We start from the raw sequence: 21,587 nt of genomic DNA, 5'->3' as shown, positions 1-21,587 counted from the left end.
AGTATAAACGGGATCCACTATCCATGTATAGATTCTCTATTAAATCCTGTGAAAGGAAAATAACAGTTTATATATGCTGTTGTGAAATACAAGATGGCTACTAATACTTTTTCTTTAAACTGATCTCCTTGGGAGGAAAAAATGATTTCCTGTAGCTAATACAGGAAAAGCTGTTTTATCCAGCACTTCACCAGCCAGAAAGCTCTATAAACCAGCATTTCTCATCTTCATTGAAATTCCAGTTTATAGCCCGTTGGCACGGGGCTGACAGGGTTGGGGCGCAGGCTCTGAGGGGGAGTTTGGGTGATGGGGCTGGAGGTTGCGGTATGGGAGGGAGTGCGGGGCATGGGCTCTAGAAGGAGTGTGAGTGCAGGAGGGGGCTTGGAGCAGCGGGTTGGGGTGCAGGAGGAGGTACGGGGTGCCGGATCTCCCCTCAAGTGGTGACCTGTCCCAGCTGCTTCTAGACAGAGGTGTGGCAGGCAGCTCCATGCACTACCCCAACCCCAACCTGAGCATTAGCTCCACAGCTCCCATTGGCTGGGAATCACGACCAATGGGAGCTGTTGGGGCAGCGCCTGCGAGCAGAGGCAGCACACACAGCTGCCTGCCACATCTCTGCCTAGGAGCAGCCAGTACAGGTCGCCACTTGCAGGGAGTCACCCGATGTGAGCGCCCCCATGGATCTGGCACCCTTCACCCCCTCCCATGTTCCAACCCACTGCACTGAGCGCTCTCCTGCATCCAAACTCCCTCCCAGAGCGCACGTGCCTCACATCCTCCTGCGCCCAAACTCCCTCCCTTTTAGTTAACCAGCATTTTTCACTTACTGGCGCGCGCACACGCACATACCCCCCATTGCCCCAACATGCCAGATAAAACAGCTTTTACTGTAACTGGATTTTCAAGTTAAATCTCTGCTCACTTAGTTTACTCACAGAAGCATGTTAAATAAAAAAAATTGCTGAACTGTGTTTCTAAACCCTTTAAAAATCAATGAGTGATGTTGCAGATTACATTACCAGTGTGATATCAGGTGATCTTCTGGCATATATAATTTTAATATACATGCAAATCTTTCTTTGCCAGGAGTTGTGCCTTTAAAGAGATTCTGCTCAACATTGAGGCTCTTTTCCATATTACCGGATTAGTTTTTAACAACTGACACTTTCTTGGCAGGCTTACTCAAGCGGAGCGCTGCTCACAGGAGAGCTAAAGAAGGTGCTTATTGAAACACTACAGCCCTTGATAGCAGCGCATCAGCAGAGACGCAAACAGATCACCGATGAAATGGTGAAACAATTTATGACTCCACGGAAACTGGCATTCGATTTTTAATGATGTAGATGTAATTTTCAATAGGTAGGAAATAGACTGAATTGTTTTCTGTTGTGTCATCACTCCTTAATTATGCAAAGGCTGCAATCTGTGCTTTATAAATGTTGCTCTGAACAAGTTATTTGCATGTACGATCAGTGACTATTGGAAGAATTGTTAAGACATTATTAATATATGTATTTAAAAAACCAAAACTTGTTAGATGAGGTATCAATTTCATTGTAACACAAATAACAGCTGCCAGATTATTTCGCAAACCATGTTAGTTAGCAGAGGATCATATTACTGTATTTAAGTTGAAAATACTAAAATATAATAATAAAATTTCTATTGTAATGCCAAAGTCTAACTTGTAAATTGTTCTAGATATGCTAGTAAGAGTCCATATCTCAAAAAGAAATGAAATGAAATTCTTAGTAGATCCAACTTTTTTTATCCTATGTTTCTCAGCTTAATGGAGTGGGTTGTAATGGTGGCTGCTCAGGGACATATTGCACATACACAGTAGGTGAGTTTTTCAGGATAAATTGTACAGGAATATGTTTCCGATGTTAAATGGAAATGGAGTATACACATTTCTGTTGGTGAAGCAGAGAACTGGGAGTCACGCTAACTCCGCCACAGCCTTCTGGCAAATCACAGAACCTCCTCTCCCTTCATTTCCACATCTGTAACAGTGGAGTGATAATACTTACCTCCCCAGACATTGGATCAAGTTCACTTATGTTTGTAAAGTCTTTATACTCATATGGAAGACACCATAGAAATGCTAATTACTTTTCCATTACCGGAATCTAAAATACCTCGGATTATGCTGAGAAACCCCTTATGACTGAGGTATTTCTTTTAAGTTGTGCATTTGTTAGAAAATCTTCCTCAAAATATCCCATAAATTATTTCCTGTCCACTTTTTTTAAGCAACAGACCCTTACAATCTTTAGTGGAACACATGCAATCAACTGACATTTTTTGATGGTAATGAAAATATTATTCGTTGGACTGGATCTAGAGTATAACAATTTATGTGTATTTATAACTCATACCTGTCTGGATGATAAAATTGTAAATACAGTTGAGCACTGAAAACAGTGTTATATTGTAATATTTGACGGTCATTTAAAATGAAACAAAAGTAGCTAGGACTGTTTCTAAGATTCCATCCATTAGAGGTTGATTCAATAAACTGCACCTCTACCGCGATATAACGCTGTCCTCGAGAGCCAAAAAATCTTACCGTGTTATAGATGAAACCACGGTATATTGAACTTGCTTTGATCCGCCGGAGTGTGCAGCCCCGCCCCCCGGAGCGCTGCTTTACCGCATTATATCTGAATTCATGTGATATCGGGTCACGTTATATCGGGGTAGAGGTGTATGAATGTGGTATGAAAGGTGATAGGTAGTTTGAACCCCCTGAAAAATCAATTTGTCAGGACTTCCATACTGTAGAACCTGGGCACATGCATACCAGAGTCTGTGGTGGTTGTACAATGAACAGTGCCCTAGTAGTCCTTTACCTATGTAAAGGTACACTCCCAACTTTTTTCATACCTTACTAGATAGAGGGTGTGACATTCTGTACGTTGGGGGAGCACTCTGTAGCCCCTCATATTCCTCATCTGTATATAATTGTGATATTACGTATAAAGCATGCCTTGTAAGGTATCAAGGAAAAGGTTATGATCTTCTGAAAGTCATTTCTCTGTCCACATATGTATATCATTAATGCATGTGAAGTTATGAGAATTGTGTTGTATGGTTGTCACTAAAATGCTGTAAATTGGGGAATCAGCTAGATATTAGCTCTCCAGAGGCAACAGCAAGGAAAGTAACCAATGCCCAGGTGGAGTGTCAAACAACCCATCAACAGCCATTGTCCAGCAAGGGAGCTACAATTCAATGACTCACCTGCATGAGGCTACACCAGGGGATTGCTCAACTTTGCCTGCAGACTCAGAAATGCCCCCTAGACATGCCTGGACTTGTGTTCTACAAGTACATGGACCGAGGGTATAAAACTGAACACAAGGGGCCCAGGCTTGGCCTTTCTCCTTCACCCACCTATGCTGCAAGCAACAAGGACAGTCTGAAGACTCCAGCTGAGGGGACTGGCTCAGATTTCAAGGGTGAAATCTATATACTATGGACAGCAATATCCAGTGAGGTGAGAAAAACTGCTTAATCTAAATGTTGTCCAGTCTAACAGGGTTGAGAGTTTAGACTGCAGGGTAATATTTTCTTTTCTTTTGGTAATTAACTCTGACTTTTTGCCTATCACTTAAAATCTATCTTTTGTAGTCAGTAAACTTCTTTTATGGTTTATCAATGAGTTTGTGGCAAATCTGCTCGAGTTTGTGGCAAATCTGCTCAAGTTTGCAGAAGCTGGTGTATATCCACTTTCCATTGATGAAGTGGTGAACCAATTAATAAATTTGCACTGCTTGTCTTGAGCAGTGCAAGATGGTATTTTCCTGAGGTACAGTACTAGGAGCTGGGGGAATTCGGCTCTGGTGCCTTTCTCTGTCTGGTTCATGAGTGTCTCTGGGAGCATTCATGCAATCTAGCTGGGTGTGGGGTCTCCATATGCGGTTGTGCTGGGCAATAATAGCACCTGGATGGGTTTGCTGCTGGTCACTAGCCAGGCATTGTGAGAGACAGCCCAGGCTGAAGAGAGTTCAGGGGGCACAGCAGTCCCACTGCCCCAGGCTGCACCTCAGGGATCCCATCACAGAGGTTTATTGTGGGAAAGGAGGGAAATGTTTAATGAGTTAACTTAAAGTCTGATCCAAAGCCCACTGCAGTCAATGAGAGCTTTTCCATTAAGTTCAATAGGTCAGGCCCTTAGTGCATAAGAACATGAAGGACTAATACAGTAGTCCTGCTTAGAGCTAGCAGACAATGCACAATTTCTCCCTTCCCATCCTCAAAATTCTGCCAATGCACTCGGTCCTGCACTCTCACAATTTGGCACAACTGGCAGCTGCTGCTCAGGAGTATGTTGAGTGTTTTTTTAGTATGATGCGAACATACATCCACTTGGGACCAGGGGGTAACTGTGAAACTTGTTAAAGTTGGGATCTTGCTACCACTTATTTAAACTTCATTATTTATGTTCTGAAAACTACCTCTCACCCCTGACCTGATCTTGGGAGGTTTATGCCTAAGATCAAACTATAATCTATATGTCAGGAAAAGTTAAGAAGCTTAAAGATATTGATAATAAAAATAAATAAAGCTGTAATGCAAGTAGGAGAAATAAAATGTGTAAGTATTTGTAACAGACTTTGCAAAAAGTATGAGGTGTAATCAGTTAGCATCAAGCCTAAATAGTTAACCTAAGTGCTTGATTTAGGGTTATAAGAGTTAGCAAAACAGGCTGCAAAACAAAGTGCTTAGTTTTTTCTCCTAGAATATGGGGACCTGTCATCACAGACAAAAGCTCACTGGGTTTAGTATGCTGAAGTCAACTTTACCAGCAGCTTCCCATTTATACAGGCCATCACATCACCATAGTATCCGAGCACCTCCAAGTATTTAAAATAATTCCTATCTATCTTCTTTCCCAGCCTGTAGGCAAACTAACTTGATTTCCATCCTGTCATACCTAAAGAGGGTACGGACCCTGTACTAGAAAGGTGAAACACTGTGTCTCCATATGTGAGAAGTTAACTGTTTGATTAAAGTGGACTTTTTAATGGTGCCCTTTCTAGCTTCCCACAATCCAACTTTAACCCTGTTTGAGCCACACACTCAATAGTGTAGAGAATTATGGAATTATGGATATTTTTCTCATTTCTTTGAAGAACTTCCAATGCAAATTTCTTCTGTTTGTGCAGATTTCCCAAGCGGTACAGCACTATATGTCCTAATTTGTTTCAATAAACTTACATTACTGTGGGAGAAAGGGGAACAGAGCGTGCAATTCTGTAACTTTTAACTCAGTTACAAGAATTAACTATATAGAATTTTGTATTTAAGCTGACAAGCACTAGAAGAATGTGAAAACAATGAATTAAACGTGTTTGCTGATATGCTTTAATAAAGTACTGCAGTGATTACTTACAAAAAGTATGTTTCTGAAAACTGAAGTTTACATATAGCAACAGCATGATTAATATTTCCCAAAAGAGACTGACAAACTCACATTTCCACTGCAAAATGTCACTCAACAAATCCCAGAGGTTGGGGAGAACAGAGTCTTCAAAAGCCTCAGTGAAATCCTTGAGAGCTTTTGTCAGATAATGATCAATTGAAAACTTTACCTTGACTTGCTGGTATTTTGTTCATCTCCATATAATAAAAATATGGATCAAGTTGACATAAGTCTGTTTAATTTCTCCATTTCAGCTCCTAGTACTTAATGAGGCCATCTACTTCCATTTCACACTTTTCTTTTAGCCCCTTTCCCCATTCTTGTGAAGACTGGATCAGTCACTCACAGATACTGCTTGTCCAAACTCTGCAAGGCCTGAAGTTGCCCCCAAGTTTGGATCCTGTATAGTATCTGTGAATTAAGGATTCCCCCAAGAGGTTCTGTTCACTGCATACTGCCAGGTGGACCTGAGCTCACAGTTAGTCTCCAGTGCCCCATAAAGGCAGTAAAGCTGGAGCGCTATCTACAGATGAACTATGTGGGGGAAGTTAAGGATATGAAAGCTATCAAAGCTATTGCCGCAAGGTCTCAGGAGGTTTGGCATGACAAGAGGAACTCAAAAATGAAACTATGGCTCTCCAGAATGAAGGGTGGCTGAGAATGACAAATAGTCCTTGTGACTAGCCTTGCTAAATTGCCTCACTTCTTAGTGTGATACACCCTGGAAACCACACGGCAATAGTTGAGAACATTGCCTCAGAAACAGGAGTAAATGGCAAGACAAAAATATACGCAGCAGACTGGCCCCTCTACTGCAACACTGCTTTAAGTGTAAGGCCATTAACTTCACTTTACAAAGAGGTTTGTTTACACAGAAAGCCGCAGTTTCTGGCAAAATATGTTTGGTAATCAGCATGGCAAATGTGTTGTCTTCCTTGTGCTGACTGGCCTTCAGCCTGGATAATTTATCAGAAGAAATAGTTCTCTGATAATTAAAGTTGCAACTAATAGCTCACGGTCAAGGCAACGTTAAGCAAAACAGAACAGTCAGTTCCTGGATCCCAGCATTCACACCTCAAAAACACTTTGCTTGGTATATTTGCGATTTACCTGTATCTGTAGTACATACATAGTGTACAGTGTTAGACTTACAGCAGAAGTGGGCTGGTTTGTTTATTAATCACGCATGTGGAATGAAGACCAGTTTTTATTTTTCTAGGCAACGGAGAGGGAGAGAGGAGAGACACTGAGTGTCCGGGTGCCCCTGTTTTCCCAGGGAAGACAGCATGGTGCCTGCTGGCAGAAGAGGCCCTGTCTGAGAGTGAGGAGAGTGGCAGAGTCAAATGATTGGCAAGTACAATAACTAGCTGGACCAATAGGAAGGGAGATGCCTGCCCCTGGGAGCCCTGGAAGGGGAGGAGCTATGCTGGAGCAGTCTGGAGCCAGACACAAAAAGGGCAGGACTGGCAGTGTGAGCAACTGGTGAGACCCAGGCTTGCATGCAGAGTTCAGCTGAGAACCGGTCTCTGGGGACCTGGATGCAGAATCCATCAGCTTGGCCCTTTCTTCGAGGCAACTCCCAGTTGAGAGGGCTTTGTTGGGAAAAACCCTGCTTATTAACCTGTGGAGGGGCTTACCAGCTTATCTCAAGTGTGAGGCTGTTGGGCTGCGCTAAACCAAGTTGCTAATCGCTGCTACAGACCATAGCGTGGTCAAGGGCCCCTACAAAGTGCACGTACAAAGGGGACACTAATTTTACAGTTGCTATATCAGGTCACATGACTGGGGAAATTGACGGATATTATCAGTGTGGGAACTGGTGATCCTGAGAGTAGTGTTTTACCCTGTTACATTTACTTCCTGTTTAATAGAATTACTGTGTGTGTGTTATTTCTTGGGAGTTGGCAAGTAAGTGGGGGTTACCCATGATTAGAATTGTACTTCCAAGCTGCCCTGGTGAAAGGAGCAAAGGGTGGGGGGGGTGGAGGCACTGCCAAATAAATTCATATGGGAATACAGAAGTTACACCCTACTGAGCTGAGGCAGGATCCAGAAAAACCCAGGCCTGTCCATCAAAACCTGTGAGGAGATTTCTGCTAAAATAGTTAACCAGGTGGAGAGAGGTGCTACACAAGTCAGATCAAGTTTTTACAAAAGTAGGAGACAACTTGACAAGACAACTAAATGGGTGCAATGTAGTAGTAATCAGCCACTTCTCTCCAATTCTGTACTTCACTCCCCCATAAGTCTACTGATTTCACCCAAGACCTCCGTTGGTGGACTGTTGTTTGAGTGTTCGGTTATACGAAACGTCTTCTCAAAGGAAGCAACCACCTTAGAACTGAGTGATGTAACATGCTTTTATTTCATAAGATTTTCTGCAAGTCTCATTATAGCTTCGTATGTTACAAACACCACCATGTTCACTGGAAAAGCACGAATGCAGTTTAATCCAAGTCCTTTGAAAAGAACTCTTATTCCTTCTTCTTTCACACTTACTCGGATGCAGTGTATGAGTCCTCTGTACTTGCGCTGTCCCAAGTTATCTACTTGCATCCGTGATTTAATTACATCCATAGGAGTAGCTACGGCCCACCCAAACACGCCAGCAGAGCCACCAGAAAGAAGCACAGTCAGTATGTCTGAAAAAAAGAGAACCAACAGTAGGAATAGTTAACCAGAGTGTGCTAATGATATAGCAGTAAGCATTTCCAGAGAGACTTTTTCCAGCAACTCGTTAAAATCTAATACTGTGAACAGTTTTAGGAGAAGAGGAAAAACTGCAGAAAGAGATGGTTTTACTAAAAATTAGTTTTGTACAGCGTGACTGACCTCACAACAGTCCAAATCAGAAATACCTCCACTGATGTCAATAGCATTACAACCGTATAAGTGAGATCAGAGTCTCTTCATGCAGACATTCCACTGACTTCAACTAGCATTCTAGAAACCTCAGCCAGTCCACTGGATTTATCATGCCATATCAGATCATTCTAGGCTTTCTAGGGGGTTGTAGTGTTCCCATCACTACAGTATGCATGTCCATTTATACTGTATAACCATTCAACCAGCACTGTTGATACACCATCAAGTTTCAGATGCTGCTTCCAGTTGTGACCAGTGCTTGACCTGATGCTGAAATAAAGTGAAATGAATCTGCAATGAACCTGACCATTTATGCAATTCGGGAAGGGGAAAAAGGAATTCCTTCCTGCCCAAAGACAAAGTTGAGTTCTTAACAAAACTGTGCCTTGTAACTTTTTTCTCTAGATAGCAAGCTTACTATCCTGTATTGTCCGTAGTAGTAAATTCTGCAGGATATCTAGCACCTGTATATTATATATAGTTCCAATGTTTCCAATATTTTAAATGTGCTACCTTTTGATTTCCCAGCATATTCATTTTTTCATGTAGCAACAAGACAGGTGGCTAGGGGCACCTTACCTATTTTAATGTAGTATTTGGTTTTGAGACACTATAGTTAAGGCTGAACTGGAGCCTGCCACTCCAAGGTGTTCAGTGCGTCTGCAGCTGGAGTCCACCACCTGTTTCCAATTCCTTATATAAATTTCTCACCAAGAACAATCTTCTTTGCTGAAACTTCTCACAGATGGGCTTAGCCCAGAGCGGGGAGGCATTTTGTAGTCATCTTGGGGTTATTTGCCTATTAGGAAACTTAAGACATTTTTTGTTTCTGTGTCTGGGATAATTCAAAGGCCATTGTTTTCAAACTTCAGCCTGGGCATGTAGCGCATGCAGTGCTGTGGGGTGTAGAATGCTTAGTTTGTCTCATTTGCTGGAATTCCTCCCCATCGCTATCTGAAGAGGAGGTGCATGGCTTGAGAACTCAGCATTCCAAGTGTACAGAAGAGATTGCTACACTTGGAATAATTACAGTCTAATTAAGTTGGTCTGATTTCACAATCCAAGCAGAGCTGAGTGCAACACAACCCGGATGGGAGATTGCTTAAGGAAGACTCCTATCCTGCAAGAAGTGGTGGATATGATGCACTAGCTGACCCTCCTCTTTCTAAAACCCCAAGCCTTAAAGGGACTGAGGACCTGCCACTCTCTCTGATTGAATTAAATCCTTTGTTAAAGGGTTTATTCAAATGAGAGTTGAGGCCACTTGGCACTTCGTACAATTAAACCCTTAGTACAGAACCAGTGCCCCATGTATTACTGCCAGACACGGTGCTACCATAAATTGGATGGTTCCAACCCCTGGTTGGCATTAAAAACTGCATAGCACATCATCTAAGAGTAGAGGTGTTATCCCCAACATGTTTAGTCAAATTTCAGTTCCATTCTTCTTATAGTAAATAGCCTCTGCATCTTCAAATAAATATGACAATCTTTGCTTTTTATCCTAAACGACTCTAATTAGATTGTTTTGCATTTTTAAATCTGTGTCCTGTTTCATCCCAGAGGTAGCTGCATTTATTCTTAGGCAATGTGATTCCTATTGACTGGGAAGCCTTTTTTGGGTAACCACTACATGTCACTTATTCAAGGAATCCCACTCTACTTTACTGGGCTTGCAGGGTCTAATTAAAGGATGATCAAAATGATACTGAAAGACTTGTTGATACTTTAAAATAGTCACCTCATACAGATTTCACTATATATAGTTTGTTCATTCAGTAAGTAAATCATTTTGGGAGCCACTTGGATGAATGGTACTATATAAATGCAATAATTGTAAGCTTTGTGGCTAAAAACCAATGCACAACAACCTACAATAAGGACCTTTTATGAGTCAAATTTCCAAGGAGATAGATAAAAAGAATATATACTCAAAATATGCTTTCCCTGCTAATGCAATATAAACAAACCTATTTTTGTAGACAATCCTGAACTGTTTTCTCCACATACCTGGTTTATTTTTTCCAGTTGGAGTAAACCAATCACACAGGATATTATAGGTTAGGAAATACGTTGCAAATGAGTGGCAGTCCCTGCACAGCAATGCAGAACAACCTTTATATAAACCCCTAAAACCTTCCTCCTTTGCTATCATCCTCAGACAATGCACAGGTCCTTGATACTTTGGCTTGGAGAGGTGAGAAGCTGTAACTGAGTAATGTGATTGCTTCTGAGTTTGCATTCGAACTTTAGCTATTTCGGTAGGCGATATTAGCACCACCTGGAAAATTAAAAGAACGTATAACATTTAAACTTTCACAGTGTTTGGATTAACATCATTATCCTTCTTGAGCCAATGAATCAGTCACACTTGACTTTTCCAGGCAACAGTAGCAGTTTTACAGCCTAAAGCTAGCCAATCCCATCCTCCTCCAGTTCAAGTGAGCACACTCTAAATCATCATAGAGCAACTGCAAGTCTAATGTTTGGAGCTGCCTAAACATGAGTTAGGAGCACACAGTGTGATGAGAGGCAGGCAAAAGTGGTGCACTGAGCATAACGCAGTATTGAAGAATAGGAGCAAGCAGTCAGGCCATTAGGGTAGAAAGGAGGGAATCCTGAACTAACACTACATTATACCAGTCCTAGTACATGTGTCAGTGGGCTGGAACCACTGTCATAAACAATACTAGAAATTAAACTGAGACGAGAAATCTTTGCTATTTGTTTTGCCTGACTTAATCTAGGCATTACATTGCTCTATACAATGTGATCTGCTATGAAAAATTATCTACTGAATGGTCCACCAGATGGGGCAAGGAAACATATACATGTAATTTGTGATGTGTTTTTATTTTAGAGAAGAAGATTAATGTCAGACACCCAGCAAGACTGAACCAAACCAAACCAGCATGTGGGCACAACAGAGGAAGAATAGAACTTCTATTTATTTATTTATTTATTTAATTCTATTGCAAGATTCCAAAGGATTATTATAAACAGTGAGTTCCAATGACCTTCCTATAAGGACTGAACAAAAGCTATTCACTATCTTTCCAGCCTCACATATATAGACCTGGGACCTTTCTTTGTGATCTCTTTTGTGATTTACCTACCCGAACAGCACCAGTAGCACATCCAGCAACAGAAATATCCACCTTTGATGGCTTCACATCTGAAGTGCCATATCTTAATCTGCAGATGTTATAAAGGAAGTTTCTGTATGCCCCAAATGAAAAAGAAGAAACAAGCGACACTGTGGAAACTGACAGTGACATGCCTTTGTAAAATCCCCAGGCCTGGTTTGAAAGAGAGAGAGAAAGAATGGATTAGAAAGGAAATAGCCTGTACTTATGCAAATACCCTATCCAGTCTGCTCTAAAACGCAATCCATTCACTGTAGAGTCACCCTCAGCCTGCAATTAGCTCTCGTAACAATTTAACAATAAAATAAAGTTCAAGCTAAGTCTTCTCCCCAGGGCTGGCTGTTTGTACACTCTCCATTCAGGGTTGACCAGTCCAGATCCTAGGTTCTCTTTGATTACTTCTGAGATCTCTCCTCCCTTCTATCTCGGTGGAATTGATGGGCTGCTTGCAATATGAATCAGCATGACACGCTTAACAGTTCAGCACCTGCTAACAAGAGGCTTCACAGGATCATTGTTCGGGTTGTTACACTCGCTTTTATGATAAATGTAATGTATTAAACTAGATGTACTTAATATCAGAGGGGTAGCCATGTTAGTCTGGATCTATAAAAAGCGACAAAGAGTCCTGTGGTACCTTAGGGCTGGTCTACACTACGGGGGAAAATCGATCTTAGATACGCAACTTCAGCTACGTCGATAACGTAGCTGAAGTCGAAGTATCTAAGATCGAATTACTCACCGTCCTCACGGCGCGGGATCGATGTCCGTGGCTCCCTCTGTCGATTCCGCAACTCCGTTGGCTTGGTGGAGTTCCGGAAACGATATAAGCGCATTCAGGGATCGATATATCGCATCTAGATGAAACGCGATATATCGATCCCCGAGCAATCGATTGCTACCTGCCGATACGAGGGGTAGTGAAGACGTAGCCTTATAGACTAACAGACATATTGGAGCATAAGCTTTCGTGGGTCACCACCCACTTCGTCAGACGCATGTACTTACTTTCTCCGCTTTGTATGTTTCTCGAATGCAGTGCCAAATTCCATTATAGCTTCTCTCTGTCTGAATTCTCACCTATAAGCAAAGGACATCATATTCAGAAAATATTAACAAATACATTAATGCCACACCGTTTTATTTGCAGTAGAATCTTGTTCTCAAGCAGACAGCAGTTACTATCAGATATTAATTATAGAACGCTTTTGTATAAAGAATTTGAAAGAAAAATTTACAGCATTCAGTTATATCACTGATTTACCAAATGGAGAGGAAGAGGCAAGAGCAAAAAGTTAAGTTTTAGAAGTAAAGTTAAAACAAATACCTTTACTGTATCCAGTGGATAACCCACAGCAACACTTAAGCCACCTGAAACAGATATTTTATTAAACAAGGTTAAGAATGTACATAATTACAGGACCAGTTTCCTAATGCAAAGGAAGTCATTAAATGAATTTCAGTAAAATTCAATTCCAGAAAGTCAAGTTGTTTTTGATAGCGTATCTCTAATTTGTAGGTAACCAGAAAGTTTAAGCCAAAGATCAAGATGCGAAAAAGAAAGGCTCAGACAAATTCAAAGAAAAACTTTGGAGAGGCAAAGGAAACATCCCAGAGGTAACAGCAGCATAGTGCAAGCCAGGATTGTAAAAGAAAAAAGTAACAAATGTTGCTAGGAATATGCCATGCACAGTACTAATGTCATGGGCTGTGGGCTGCCCTGTTGACATTGGACTTTAGTTGTGTCTGGAGTTTTAACAGGAGATGTCAAGAAAATAGTTGATTGTTTCCTAGTCCCCTGCCTTTTTGCATGTCCTTTCTCATCTTAGACTGTAAGCTTTCTGGGCAAGGACCAAGCCTTTGTACGCAGCACACTGTGGCTCCCGCTCCCTTGGCAACACGTAGACCTCTAGATGTTACTGAATAACCCCTACTGGAGCCTCTGGATGCTGCTATACCAAAAATAGTAAGTAATAAAGAATGACGCCACTCAGATATTAACTGAGGTTTTCAGGCTACAGGTTCCAGCCAGCAAGACTCCATCTTGATCTAAGCAGAGGTAGCCAGTGATTTCTTTCTATAACTCCATAGGGAAAAGTTGGAACAGAGCTCTTCAAGAGCCACATATGAAGCCCCAGACTAGACTACTCAGTGGGAGTTAAGGACACCCAGCACTTCCAGGATTGAGTCCATAAAGCGATAGTGTGTTTTACATGTGCAGTGAAGAAATACACTAGAGTGCAAAGAAAGATGACTAAAAACAAAGGATTAATGCTTAACCAGGAAACAGCCCTTGAGAAGGAGCCAAGCTGATTCTAGAATCCCTGCACTGTGATGTGATGCAATGTCAGGGCAGTGTACAACTGTGTACAACATACAGCACGAGCCCAATGGCTGCTTTGCAAATCAGCATGGCAGAGCTGACCTTAGGTGAAACTGCCCTTGCTGTTTCAGCTTTGGCAAGCTTCAGATGTCACCCCACTGTGACAGTGCTGAGGAGGACTAATGATGGGGTATGAACAAAGTCAGGCTGGTCAACAGATACCAGCTGGCCTTACCATGGTGTGACAGCAAAGACATTGCTTTTAAAATTCAACAGGAATTTGTCTGCCCCAAATATAGAAACCCAGGAACATTTCTAGAGCTTAAAATAATCACTAGAGATGGAAACTCAATCATTCTAGGAGGAATGTGCTGTCACAATTTGGGCGGGTGGGCAGTGACAAGACACACAGTTTTCATGTAGGTTTCTTTACTTAACAAAAACAAATAGAATTTCAGTACTGCCATTATGTCCACCATATTTCTCAGCCAATGGTTCTAAATGTCTCACTCCTCTGTTGAATGACACTACATCAATGCAAAGTATTTTTTGATGTTACAGCCGACTGAATGGCTAACTTCTGGTTAATACATGAACTGCAAGTGACCTCAAAGGAAATCTGACTCAGTGATAATGGAGCCGTTTCAATGGGACATTTATAGTGGCCAATCTTTTTGTTTTGCAAGCAGATTTAGTTGTCTTAATGTATTGTAGAAGCCCTTTCAGGGAGCTGGGAAATTACACTGATCTGTTTCCAAGAGGTTCACCAGTTAGGAGGAGTTTGTAATTCAGCTTGTTTACAAAGTTAGTGTCGGGCGCTGTAGTCATTGCACAAGCCACATTTCACCTGAAATAACAAGGCCATCTTGGTAACTGACTAGCACTGCTACATGATGAAGTAAACAGTGTCTGCTTGAGTGAGCCACCAAGGTCCCAACAGCTAATCCTGTAGTGCATTGCGCCTTAGACAATCCTGGACAAGATTTCCATGATCCTTGCTCACTTACCAAAAAAAACAAACAAACTCTTTACTTAATTGCTGTGCATGGTCCATCCAGACTCTCCATCAAATCTGTGCAGTGGAAAAGCTCAATAGGCAGTAACAAATAGGTCAGAAAACAACTTTCTGCATGTAAAAGCTACAGTAAAGTACATTGTGGGAAGGGGAAGGACTATCTAGAGGAGTAAAGAAAAATACATAGGCAAAAGATGGAGTTTAAAAAAAAAAAGGAACTGATTCAGTCTAGGTAGTGGAGAGTGCAGAAAATGAAAACACGTCCCAGCCAGCCTGGCTCTCCTGCTCACTGACAGATCCTCCAGCCTGGGCCTCTTGCAAATGTACCCAGGGCAGATCACTAAGTTGGGGAGGAGGATTTGCTGGAAAGCAAGGGCATAGCAGCAAGTAAATTACTGTGCAGACCTCACCCACACCCAGTGTTCCCTCTGTGCATTAGCTGCAAGCTTCTCAGTGGTTTAAGGGGCACTTTTGGCTCTTGGAAGACCTTTTAAGAAAGGAATCTTTTGTGCATGGCAGAGCTAAAAACATAGTCTTCTGGCTGCCCCCATTGCATTCAAGAAGGAAGAACTCCTTGCTACTTTGTGATACATGGTTGGCTCACAGGCAAGGACCAGCGCATTGCTGGCTTCCTTTTGGATTTGGGTTAATATTTGGTGTATTTAGTATCTTGATAGGGATTAATCAGCCTTGTCACACTTTCAAATATGCAGAATGCAAAAAACAGACACATAGGCCCTCTTACACGGCTGTTACTGCCACCTGTCCCTCTGGATAAAACAGCGTGAGGGACTGAGAGAGGAAGTGGCCTGCAAATAAGCTAGGGATATACAAGAGACAGCTCTCTTTAACTCCACCTCCATCCCACAACAGCCCCTCATGCTGTTCTAAGGCCAGGGAACATTCATAAACTCTTTGCAGTTTCGCTCCTCTGAGTAACAGCAGCAATGGCAAATACATTGTGAATTAGGCTGAAGTTTAGGTACATATTGTGTTGATCCCTGAATCCTTCTGCCCTGGACTAGAATAAGACATAGATACTATTAGCCCAAGAGCTCTTGGCGTTCTGTAATTACATCAGAATCTAGGCTTTCATTTAAAAAAAAAAAAAAAAAAAGGTATTTTCTAGCCCTCAGGGTTGGTAAGAAAAGCTTGAACATGTGCCCTGACATATAACCAACGCAGTGATATCTGCCTGAGTCTGCAGACAGCCTTAACAATAAACAATAGATAGCTCTGAGCGGGGATGTGACCTGCCCGAAGCATCTCAGTGGGGTGTTCTCTCCACAACCCACTGCCTGACCTGGTTCAAGGTTTGTGTTTGTTTGCACAAAAGGGGTAGAAGGAAATGTCAGGAGGCAGAGTGTTGTTTGTTTTGTTTTGTTTTGTTCTGTTCAACATTTTCTACCTTCTTCATCGCACAAAGAAATAATCCAAAAATGAAATTTCTCAAAATTAAACAAAAAGGTTCTTCCAAACTTTGTGTGTTCTGCCCCCACCCCAGCTTTGTTTTGTTTTTATTACTTTCCCTCCCCCTGCTTTTCTAATGGGGTAGGAATATGAAAGAAAGTAGGGGGAAAACAAACACTTTAACTCTTTATTTCCGCTGAATCGCAAACGGGCAGGCAGGGGAAGTTTAAAAATCAGTAAGAAGTGTTACCACAGTGTTAACAGTGTTTTGGGGTTGTTTTTTTAAAAAAATCTCACTGAGCAAAAGTTTGACCGACTGGGTTCACCGCTCTGAGGGCCCCACCAACACCACCTCCACCACGGACCACACAGGGCAGGAGAAGTACAGCGAACCCAGCCAGTACACCCCATTTCCTAAAGTCATTACTGTAGGGCCCTGCTGCTGCCCAGCTTTCCTCTCCAGGAAGGAGAGTCACTTCTTCTCTTGCTCTTCCTGAGAAGGGGTCCAGGCAGCCATCCCTTCCTCCACCATCCCAAGTGTGCAGCAGGAGAGGTGACACCATGAAGGGGGCCCTATTTCTTCATGTGCCTAGGGCCCTTGGTTAATGTCACGTCCTCCGGGTCCCATTTTGAGCTGAGCTCCATCACGGAGGCGACGTAGGAGTGGGAGGCTGCCCCACCACGGCACCCCAGTATTGACAACCCCGACTCCTGTGCCCAGAAGCCACCCTGTTGCTCACAGGAGATGAGGAGAAAGTGGAGATGCCTGCATTGATGGGATCTTTCTGCTTCCTCCCCTCCTGAGAGAATGGTGTCAGCTGGAGGCAGGGAGGGGGAAGATCTCTCCCTGCTTCCTGCAGCAAGGCTGCTTCGCTACTGTGCCCCACGAGGCCAGCAAGTGGGGAAAGGAGTCAGGAAAGGGATTCCCCACATCCCTGGGCAGGGTTGAAATCTGAGCAAGGCCGGGAGCTTTTCCTCAATGCCAGACTGACTGCTGCCCTGGCTAGAATCCCCTAACTGGGGAAGACATCACAGGAGTTAGCAACACGGATACCCCTCCTTGGCACATTTCCTCTCTGCACCGTGAGCCCCAAAGGCTACCAAATTCCAGGTGTGCTTTTTATTCTCCTGAAAAGGGACTAAACACCCAAGGCATGAAGCTTTTACACATCAGAGGTATCCAGTCAAGTTTATCAAAGGCTGTGGAAAGCTGCAATGCTGTGAACTCCATCACTTTATATAAATAGCCCTGGACAGTGATAGCATGAGCTGGCTGTACTGTTTATAAAGCAGAACCAAACAAGAGCAGCTCTGTATGGAACACATAAGGGAGGCAGAACCTATAGAAAGACCCTGTTCAGTAAAGTGGTGCCTGGCTGCTGTAGGTTGGATAGAAGCTAAACAGTGAAATAAAGTTAAGGACCTGTCTGGGTTTTAATAATACTTAGCTCTTATACAGAGACTTTCATCAGTAGATTTCAAAGCACTTTACAAAGGAGACCAGTATCACTAGGCTCATTTTACATAGGGGAAAACTGAGTCACAGAGCAGTGAAGTGATTTGCCTAATGTCACCCAGTGGCTAAGCCAGAAACAGAACCTGGGTCTTCTGAGTCCCTGTCTTTATGCCTAAGCTGGGATTATTATTTTTTTTACGTACACAGTTATCACAGCAGCTTGTGTTCCCCTGCGCCAGCAGTTCCTGATATGTAACATAGCCGTGGGTCCTGTGTGGATATGAATTGAGAAGAAGCAAACTGTGCAGGTGATCTTCAATGAAAAAATAACATGGTGGAAGACAAAGTATATTAACACAACTGACTGCAATAGCTATATGTGAAATCCTGGCCTTGCTAGCACAAGACACAGGGAGAAGCAATCACCCTGGCTCATGGGTGCTGGGACAGGAAAATAGAATAACCTGCCCATAAGGGAAGTTTTTCTAACCCTGGGCAGTGTGGTTGGTTTATATAGCACTAGCTATTGATGGTAGCAGTTGGCAGTGGAGCCAGGACATGTCCACAGCTGACTGGTCGTACTTACTTGAAGGCTACAGAGCAATAGCGAACATACCTTGCCTTCTGCCTAAGAGAACACTAGGTCTCTATGCCTCAGGTAGAAAAGAGCCCTTTCAGTCATCTCCACCCTGGCCTGGGCACCTGCAATATGCAGGCCAGAAAGCAGAGGTGGACTCAGTTATATATGAAGGAAGGGATAAGCTTTCCAGCACCTCCAGCCCATGTCCTGATTACTGACGATCTTTCTGAGCAGTGGACATGTTTACATTGGTGTCATGTTGCCATTTGGTGTCACAAGCGCAGGTACTGTGCATCCTCTGATTTCTCTCAGGCACGTCTCATATGGTGTCACTGGGCACTCAAACCTTCCCTTGATTCTGAGCTAGTTCGATACACTCTGAAGCAACAGCAGTGGGAGGAACTGTGCAGTAGGTTGTGTGTGTGCACGTGCACGTGTGAGGAGCTGCACAACAGTTCTGAGCATGTTTGTGCTTGTAGATAACTTATCACCTTGAATATTTTCACCATAGACATCAGCCAGCATTTTAAGAGGGCTGCACCTCTTTGCTAATGTAGGGGACCACGGAAGATTTTGTTATGGCCTAGCTAGGGCTTTTCACTTTCTCGATGGCAAGTTATTATAAGATGCAGCATGCCAGTATACTCTGCTTTTAGCCGGTTAGAACTGCCCTCTGTGGGAAGCCCCTGTGTTTAGGAGGAACTGCAGAAAGCCCCTGGCCGTAGGCCAAGGGGGGCAACCATTGCCGATGGAAAGTCCCTAATTGCTTATGCATGAGCTGCTTTGCATAGTGTTAGCATGATGGTATAAGTGCCGCAGGGCATTGACCCTGCTTTTGGACTCCATACCAGGCCGAGTTTTGCGCGCTGGGTTCCCCGTCTCCGTGACAGCAACGCTCGGAGTCCCTGTTGCGAGTGTGTCACTTTACCTTCATTAAAGCCAAATAACTCACAGTATGTGTGGGCCTCGTTCTTGCAGAGCATCCAAGCACACAACAGCTATTCTCCAATAGGAGTCATGCAGTGTTTTCTCCAAAAAGTGAAAACTCATCAAGGTCTTAGGAATGCAGTTAATTAAACAGAAACACTGTGTTGCCATTTTAGTTGTTTGATGCAAATTATCTGGGTTTGCAACATATTTGGAAATGTGAAAATACACAAAATGAGCCTGCTTCAACTCTCTAACATTTGTCAGAATCAAACACAAGCCATATACCAACTCCAAGGCTCAGAGAAAGTCAGCCACAAATGTTTGTATTCCAAGAAATCTCTGATCTGGAAAACACCCCTCAAGGAGATAATGGCATCACCCACATCAGCCTGGTAATGATGGGCATTGGGCCAGTCCCTGATGTCCTTGCAGAGACAAAATTCCCACTGACTTACATTCAAACTCTCTAGATACTGGACAAAATATCTCAGAGGAGCTTGCTTTCTTTAGGCATTTCACATCATAGAAAAGCAGCCAGTTTGCCTTAGGTAGCAGCTAGGAGGATTCTGTATGCATAGCAGTGTGGTGCATTTAAAATAAGCAAAAGTATTTCTGATTACAACCCCAGAGAGACAGCCCTCTCCCCGATACATCTACGTAGGGCAGGATCCAACAAGTACTGAATGCCTCCCATTCCCATTCCCAAAATGCACTTACTGCACAGTTGCTGCCCAATGTGGCAGTCAGTACCAAGGTTTAAAGAATCTCTTTCATAGCCTTGCCCCACCTTCTCATTGTCAACCATATCCCTTCAGTGCTCAGGCTCCCAAAACCACCACACAGTCTGAGATGACTGAGTACAGAGAAGGGAAGGGAACCACAATGAAGGGACTAAATCCATCTCTCCTGCTCCTGCTGTCATTCTGGATCCCACAGGGCTCAGAGTACCTCCCAATCATTACGTAAAGGGAGACCTTAAGTATGTTCTCCTATTTAAATCTCTACATGAGCAATGAGCCTCTCCTGAGCTGACCAGCAAAGGGCTGCCAAAGTTCAGAGGATCTGGAAGCCTGGTTGGAATTGTTCGTAGCATGTCTCAGCCATATGCCAAATTTGTCTGACCCTCTCTAGCAAAGATGACACTGCATTTCTCCAGTTCTGATCAATCTTAGCCATTTAATGTTTTTCTCTTTCAAAATCTCCCAGGTAATTAGACCATTCTCTTTGCTGATCACTTGCCAAATTTCATTGTTTACAACAAAACTGGCTTTCTATGTACAAGCACCCCAAAAAAATCTAAAACTAAGTAGTACCTTTTTTAAAAAATTGGAAACTATTTGCTCCCAGATCAACTTCTGCTATGCAACAAGTCTGTGTAGTAATAACCCATGAAACTGCAAATAAAGATCAACCTAAGGTTATCCAAATGTCACTCCTCCAAACCTCATTAACTGAAACAGACATTTCTCTGCACTATTAATTGTACTGGAAATGACCTCAGTTCTTCCTACTCTGACTGCCTAGGATATCAGATAACTGAGGCTGTACCATACCAGCAGTGTCTGCCAGTATCTGAATTCAGTTTGTTCCATCTTGTTGTCTCCTGCTGCCACGTGTGGGTTTTCATGTTGTTTTGCTTAATACTTTTGGAATTAGACTGGGCGTTGCAGAGCAATAACCGTAGCTAACCATATGTTTAACTATATTCATTTAACAGCTCTGTAAGTTTGCTGATTCTTTAAATTAACAGAATACTTTTAAAAAAAGAGATTTCTCAATAAATCACTGAAAGACCCTCAACTATAGCATTGCCATTTGTGGCATTAGGATCTGCCTTTAAATTAATAGGAAACACAGCTTTCATCATACACCATTTTACTTATTTATTTACCTCCAATGGCTCCAGCAATGAAATCCATCTGCACAGAGTCTGCTGCTTTGACTGTTCTGATCAAACGGTGGAATTGTAGAGGAGGCAAAGAGGAAAATTCAGCCTTTCCATGCACAAGCCAACTTCAGTCCTTTGGAAATTATACGGTTCGTAATATATTAAAGCTAACCCTGCTAACTCCACCTTCCTCCAGAGGTTATGTACTCTGGAGAAACTTCATGAACTATGCATGTGCAGGGAAAGACAAAGATTGAATTGGTTCCAAGAATATTGTGAATAAATAATCCCATGAAGAAGTGCACCAGAACATTGACCTGAAACCTCTATTCCAGTGCCTTTTACCCTGCAAATCCCTGGATGCCTGGCCTTTTAAAACAACGATGATATTGAACATACAGCAGCCATATTAATATTAATTAATGCAAGAGATAGTCTCTTCCATAACTCACCCAGGTACATCCACACACACACACATACACAGAGGAGTGGAGATTTTGGGAGAGTCTCCCCACAAGAACTATTTCAAAGTAGGCTCCCTTCCCA

General features: G+C 42.7%; 2 protein-coding genes across 2 annotated transcripts in view; one reads left to right on the top strand and one right to left on the bottom strand.

Annotated features, from left to right (window-relative positions):
• Positions 1-1,678, top strand: part of WARS1 (tryptophanyl-tRNA synthetase 1) — a 36,881-nt gene extending 35,203 nt beyond the window's left edge. Inside the window, exon 11 of the mRNA XM_032763491.2 lies at positions 1,177-1,678. Within this exon, the coding sequence (XP_032619382.1) occupies positions 1,177-1,335 (159 nt within the window). The 3' untranslated portion in view covers positions 1,336-1,678. The remainder of the gene's footprint in view (positions 1-1,176) is intronic.
• Positions 1,679-7,706: 6,028 nt separating this feature from the next.
• On the bottom strand, positions 7,707-10,562 carry SLC25A47 (solute carrier family 25 member 47). Its single transcript, XM_032763499.2, has 2 exons — positions 10,304-10,562; positions 7,707-8,070 (listed from the first exon to the last, which is right to left on the bottom strand). The coding sequence occupies exons 1-2, from the start codon at positions 10,533-10,535 to the stop codon at positions 7,790-7,792; spliced, it is 513 nt and encodes a 170-aa protein (XP_032619390.2). The 5' UTR covers positions 10,536-10,562; the 3' UTR covers positions 7,707-7,789.
• Between the last annotated feature and the right edge of the window lie 11,025 nt (positions 10,563-21,587).

This window comes from Chelonoidis abingdonii, chromosome 4, assembly GCF_003597395.2.
Source record: "Chelonoidis abingdonii isolate Lonesome George chromosome 4, CheloAbing_2.0, whole genome shotgun sequence".
Lineage (NCBI taxonomy): Eukaryota > Metazoa > Chordata > Testudines > Testudinidae > Chelonoidis > Chelonoidis abingdonii.
The sequence above is the reverse complement of the archived record's forward strand: the minus strand, read 5'-3'. Positions and strand labels throughout refer to the sequence as shown.

Coding starts and splice junctions, on each gene's coding strand:
- SLC25A47 (XM_032763499.2), bottom strand. CDS start 10,535: ATGCAAACTCAGAAGCAATCACATTACTCAGTTACAGCTTCTCACCTC. Junction 8,071..10,303: donor AACTGGAAAAAATAAACCAG/GTATGTGGAGAA, acceptor TCTTTTTTTCAG/ACATACTGACTGTGCTTCTT.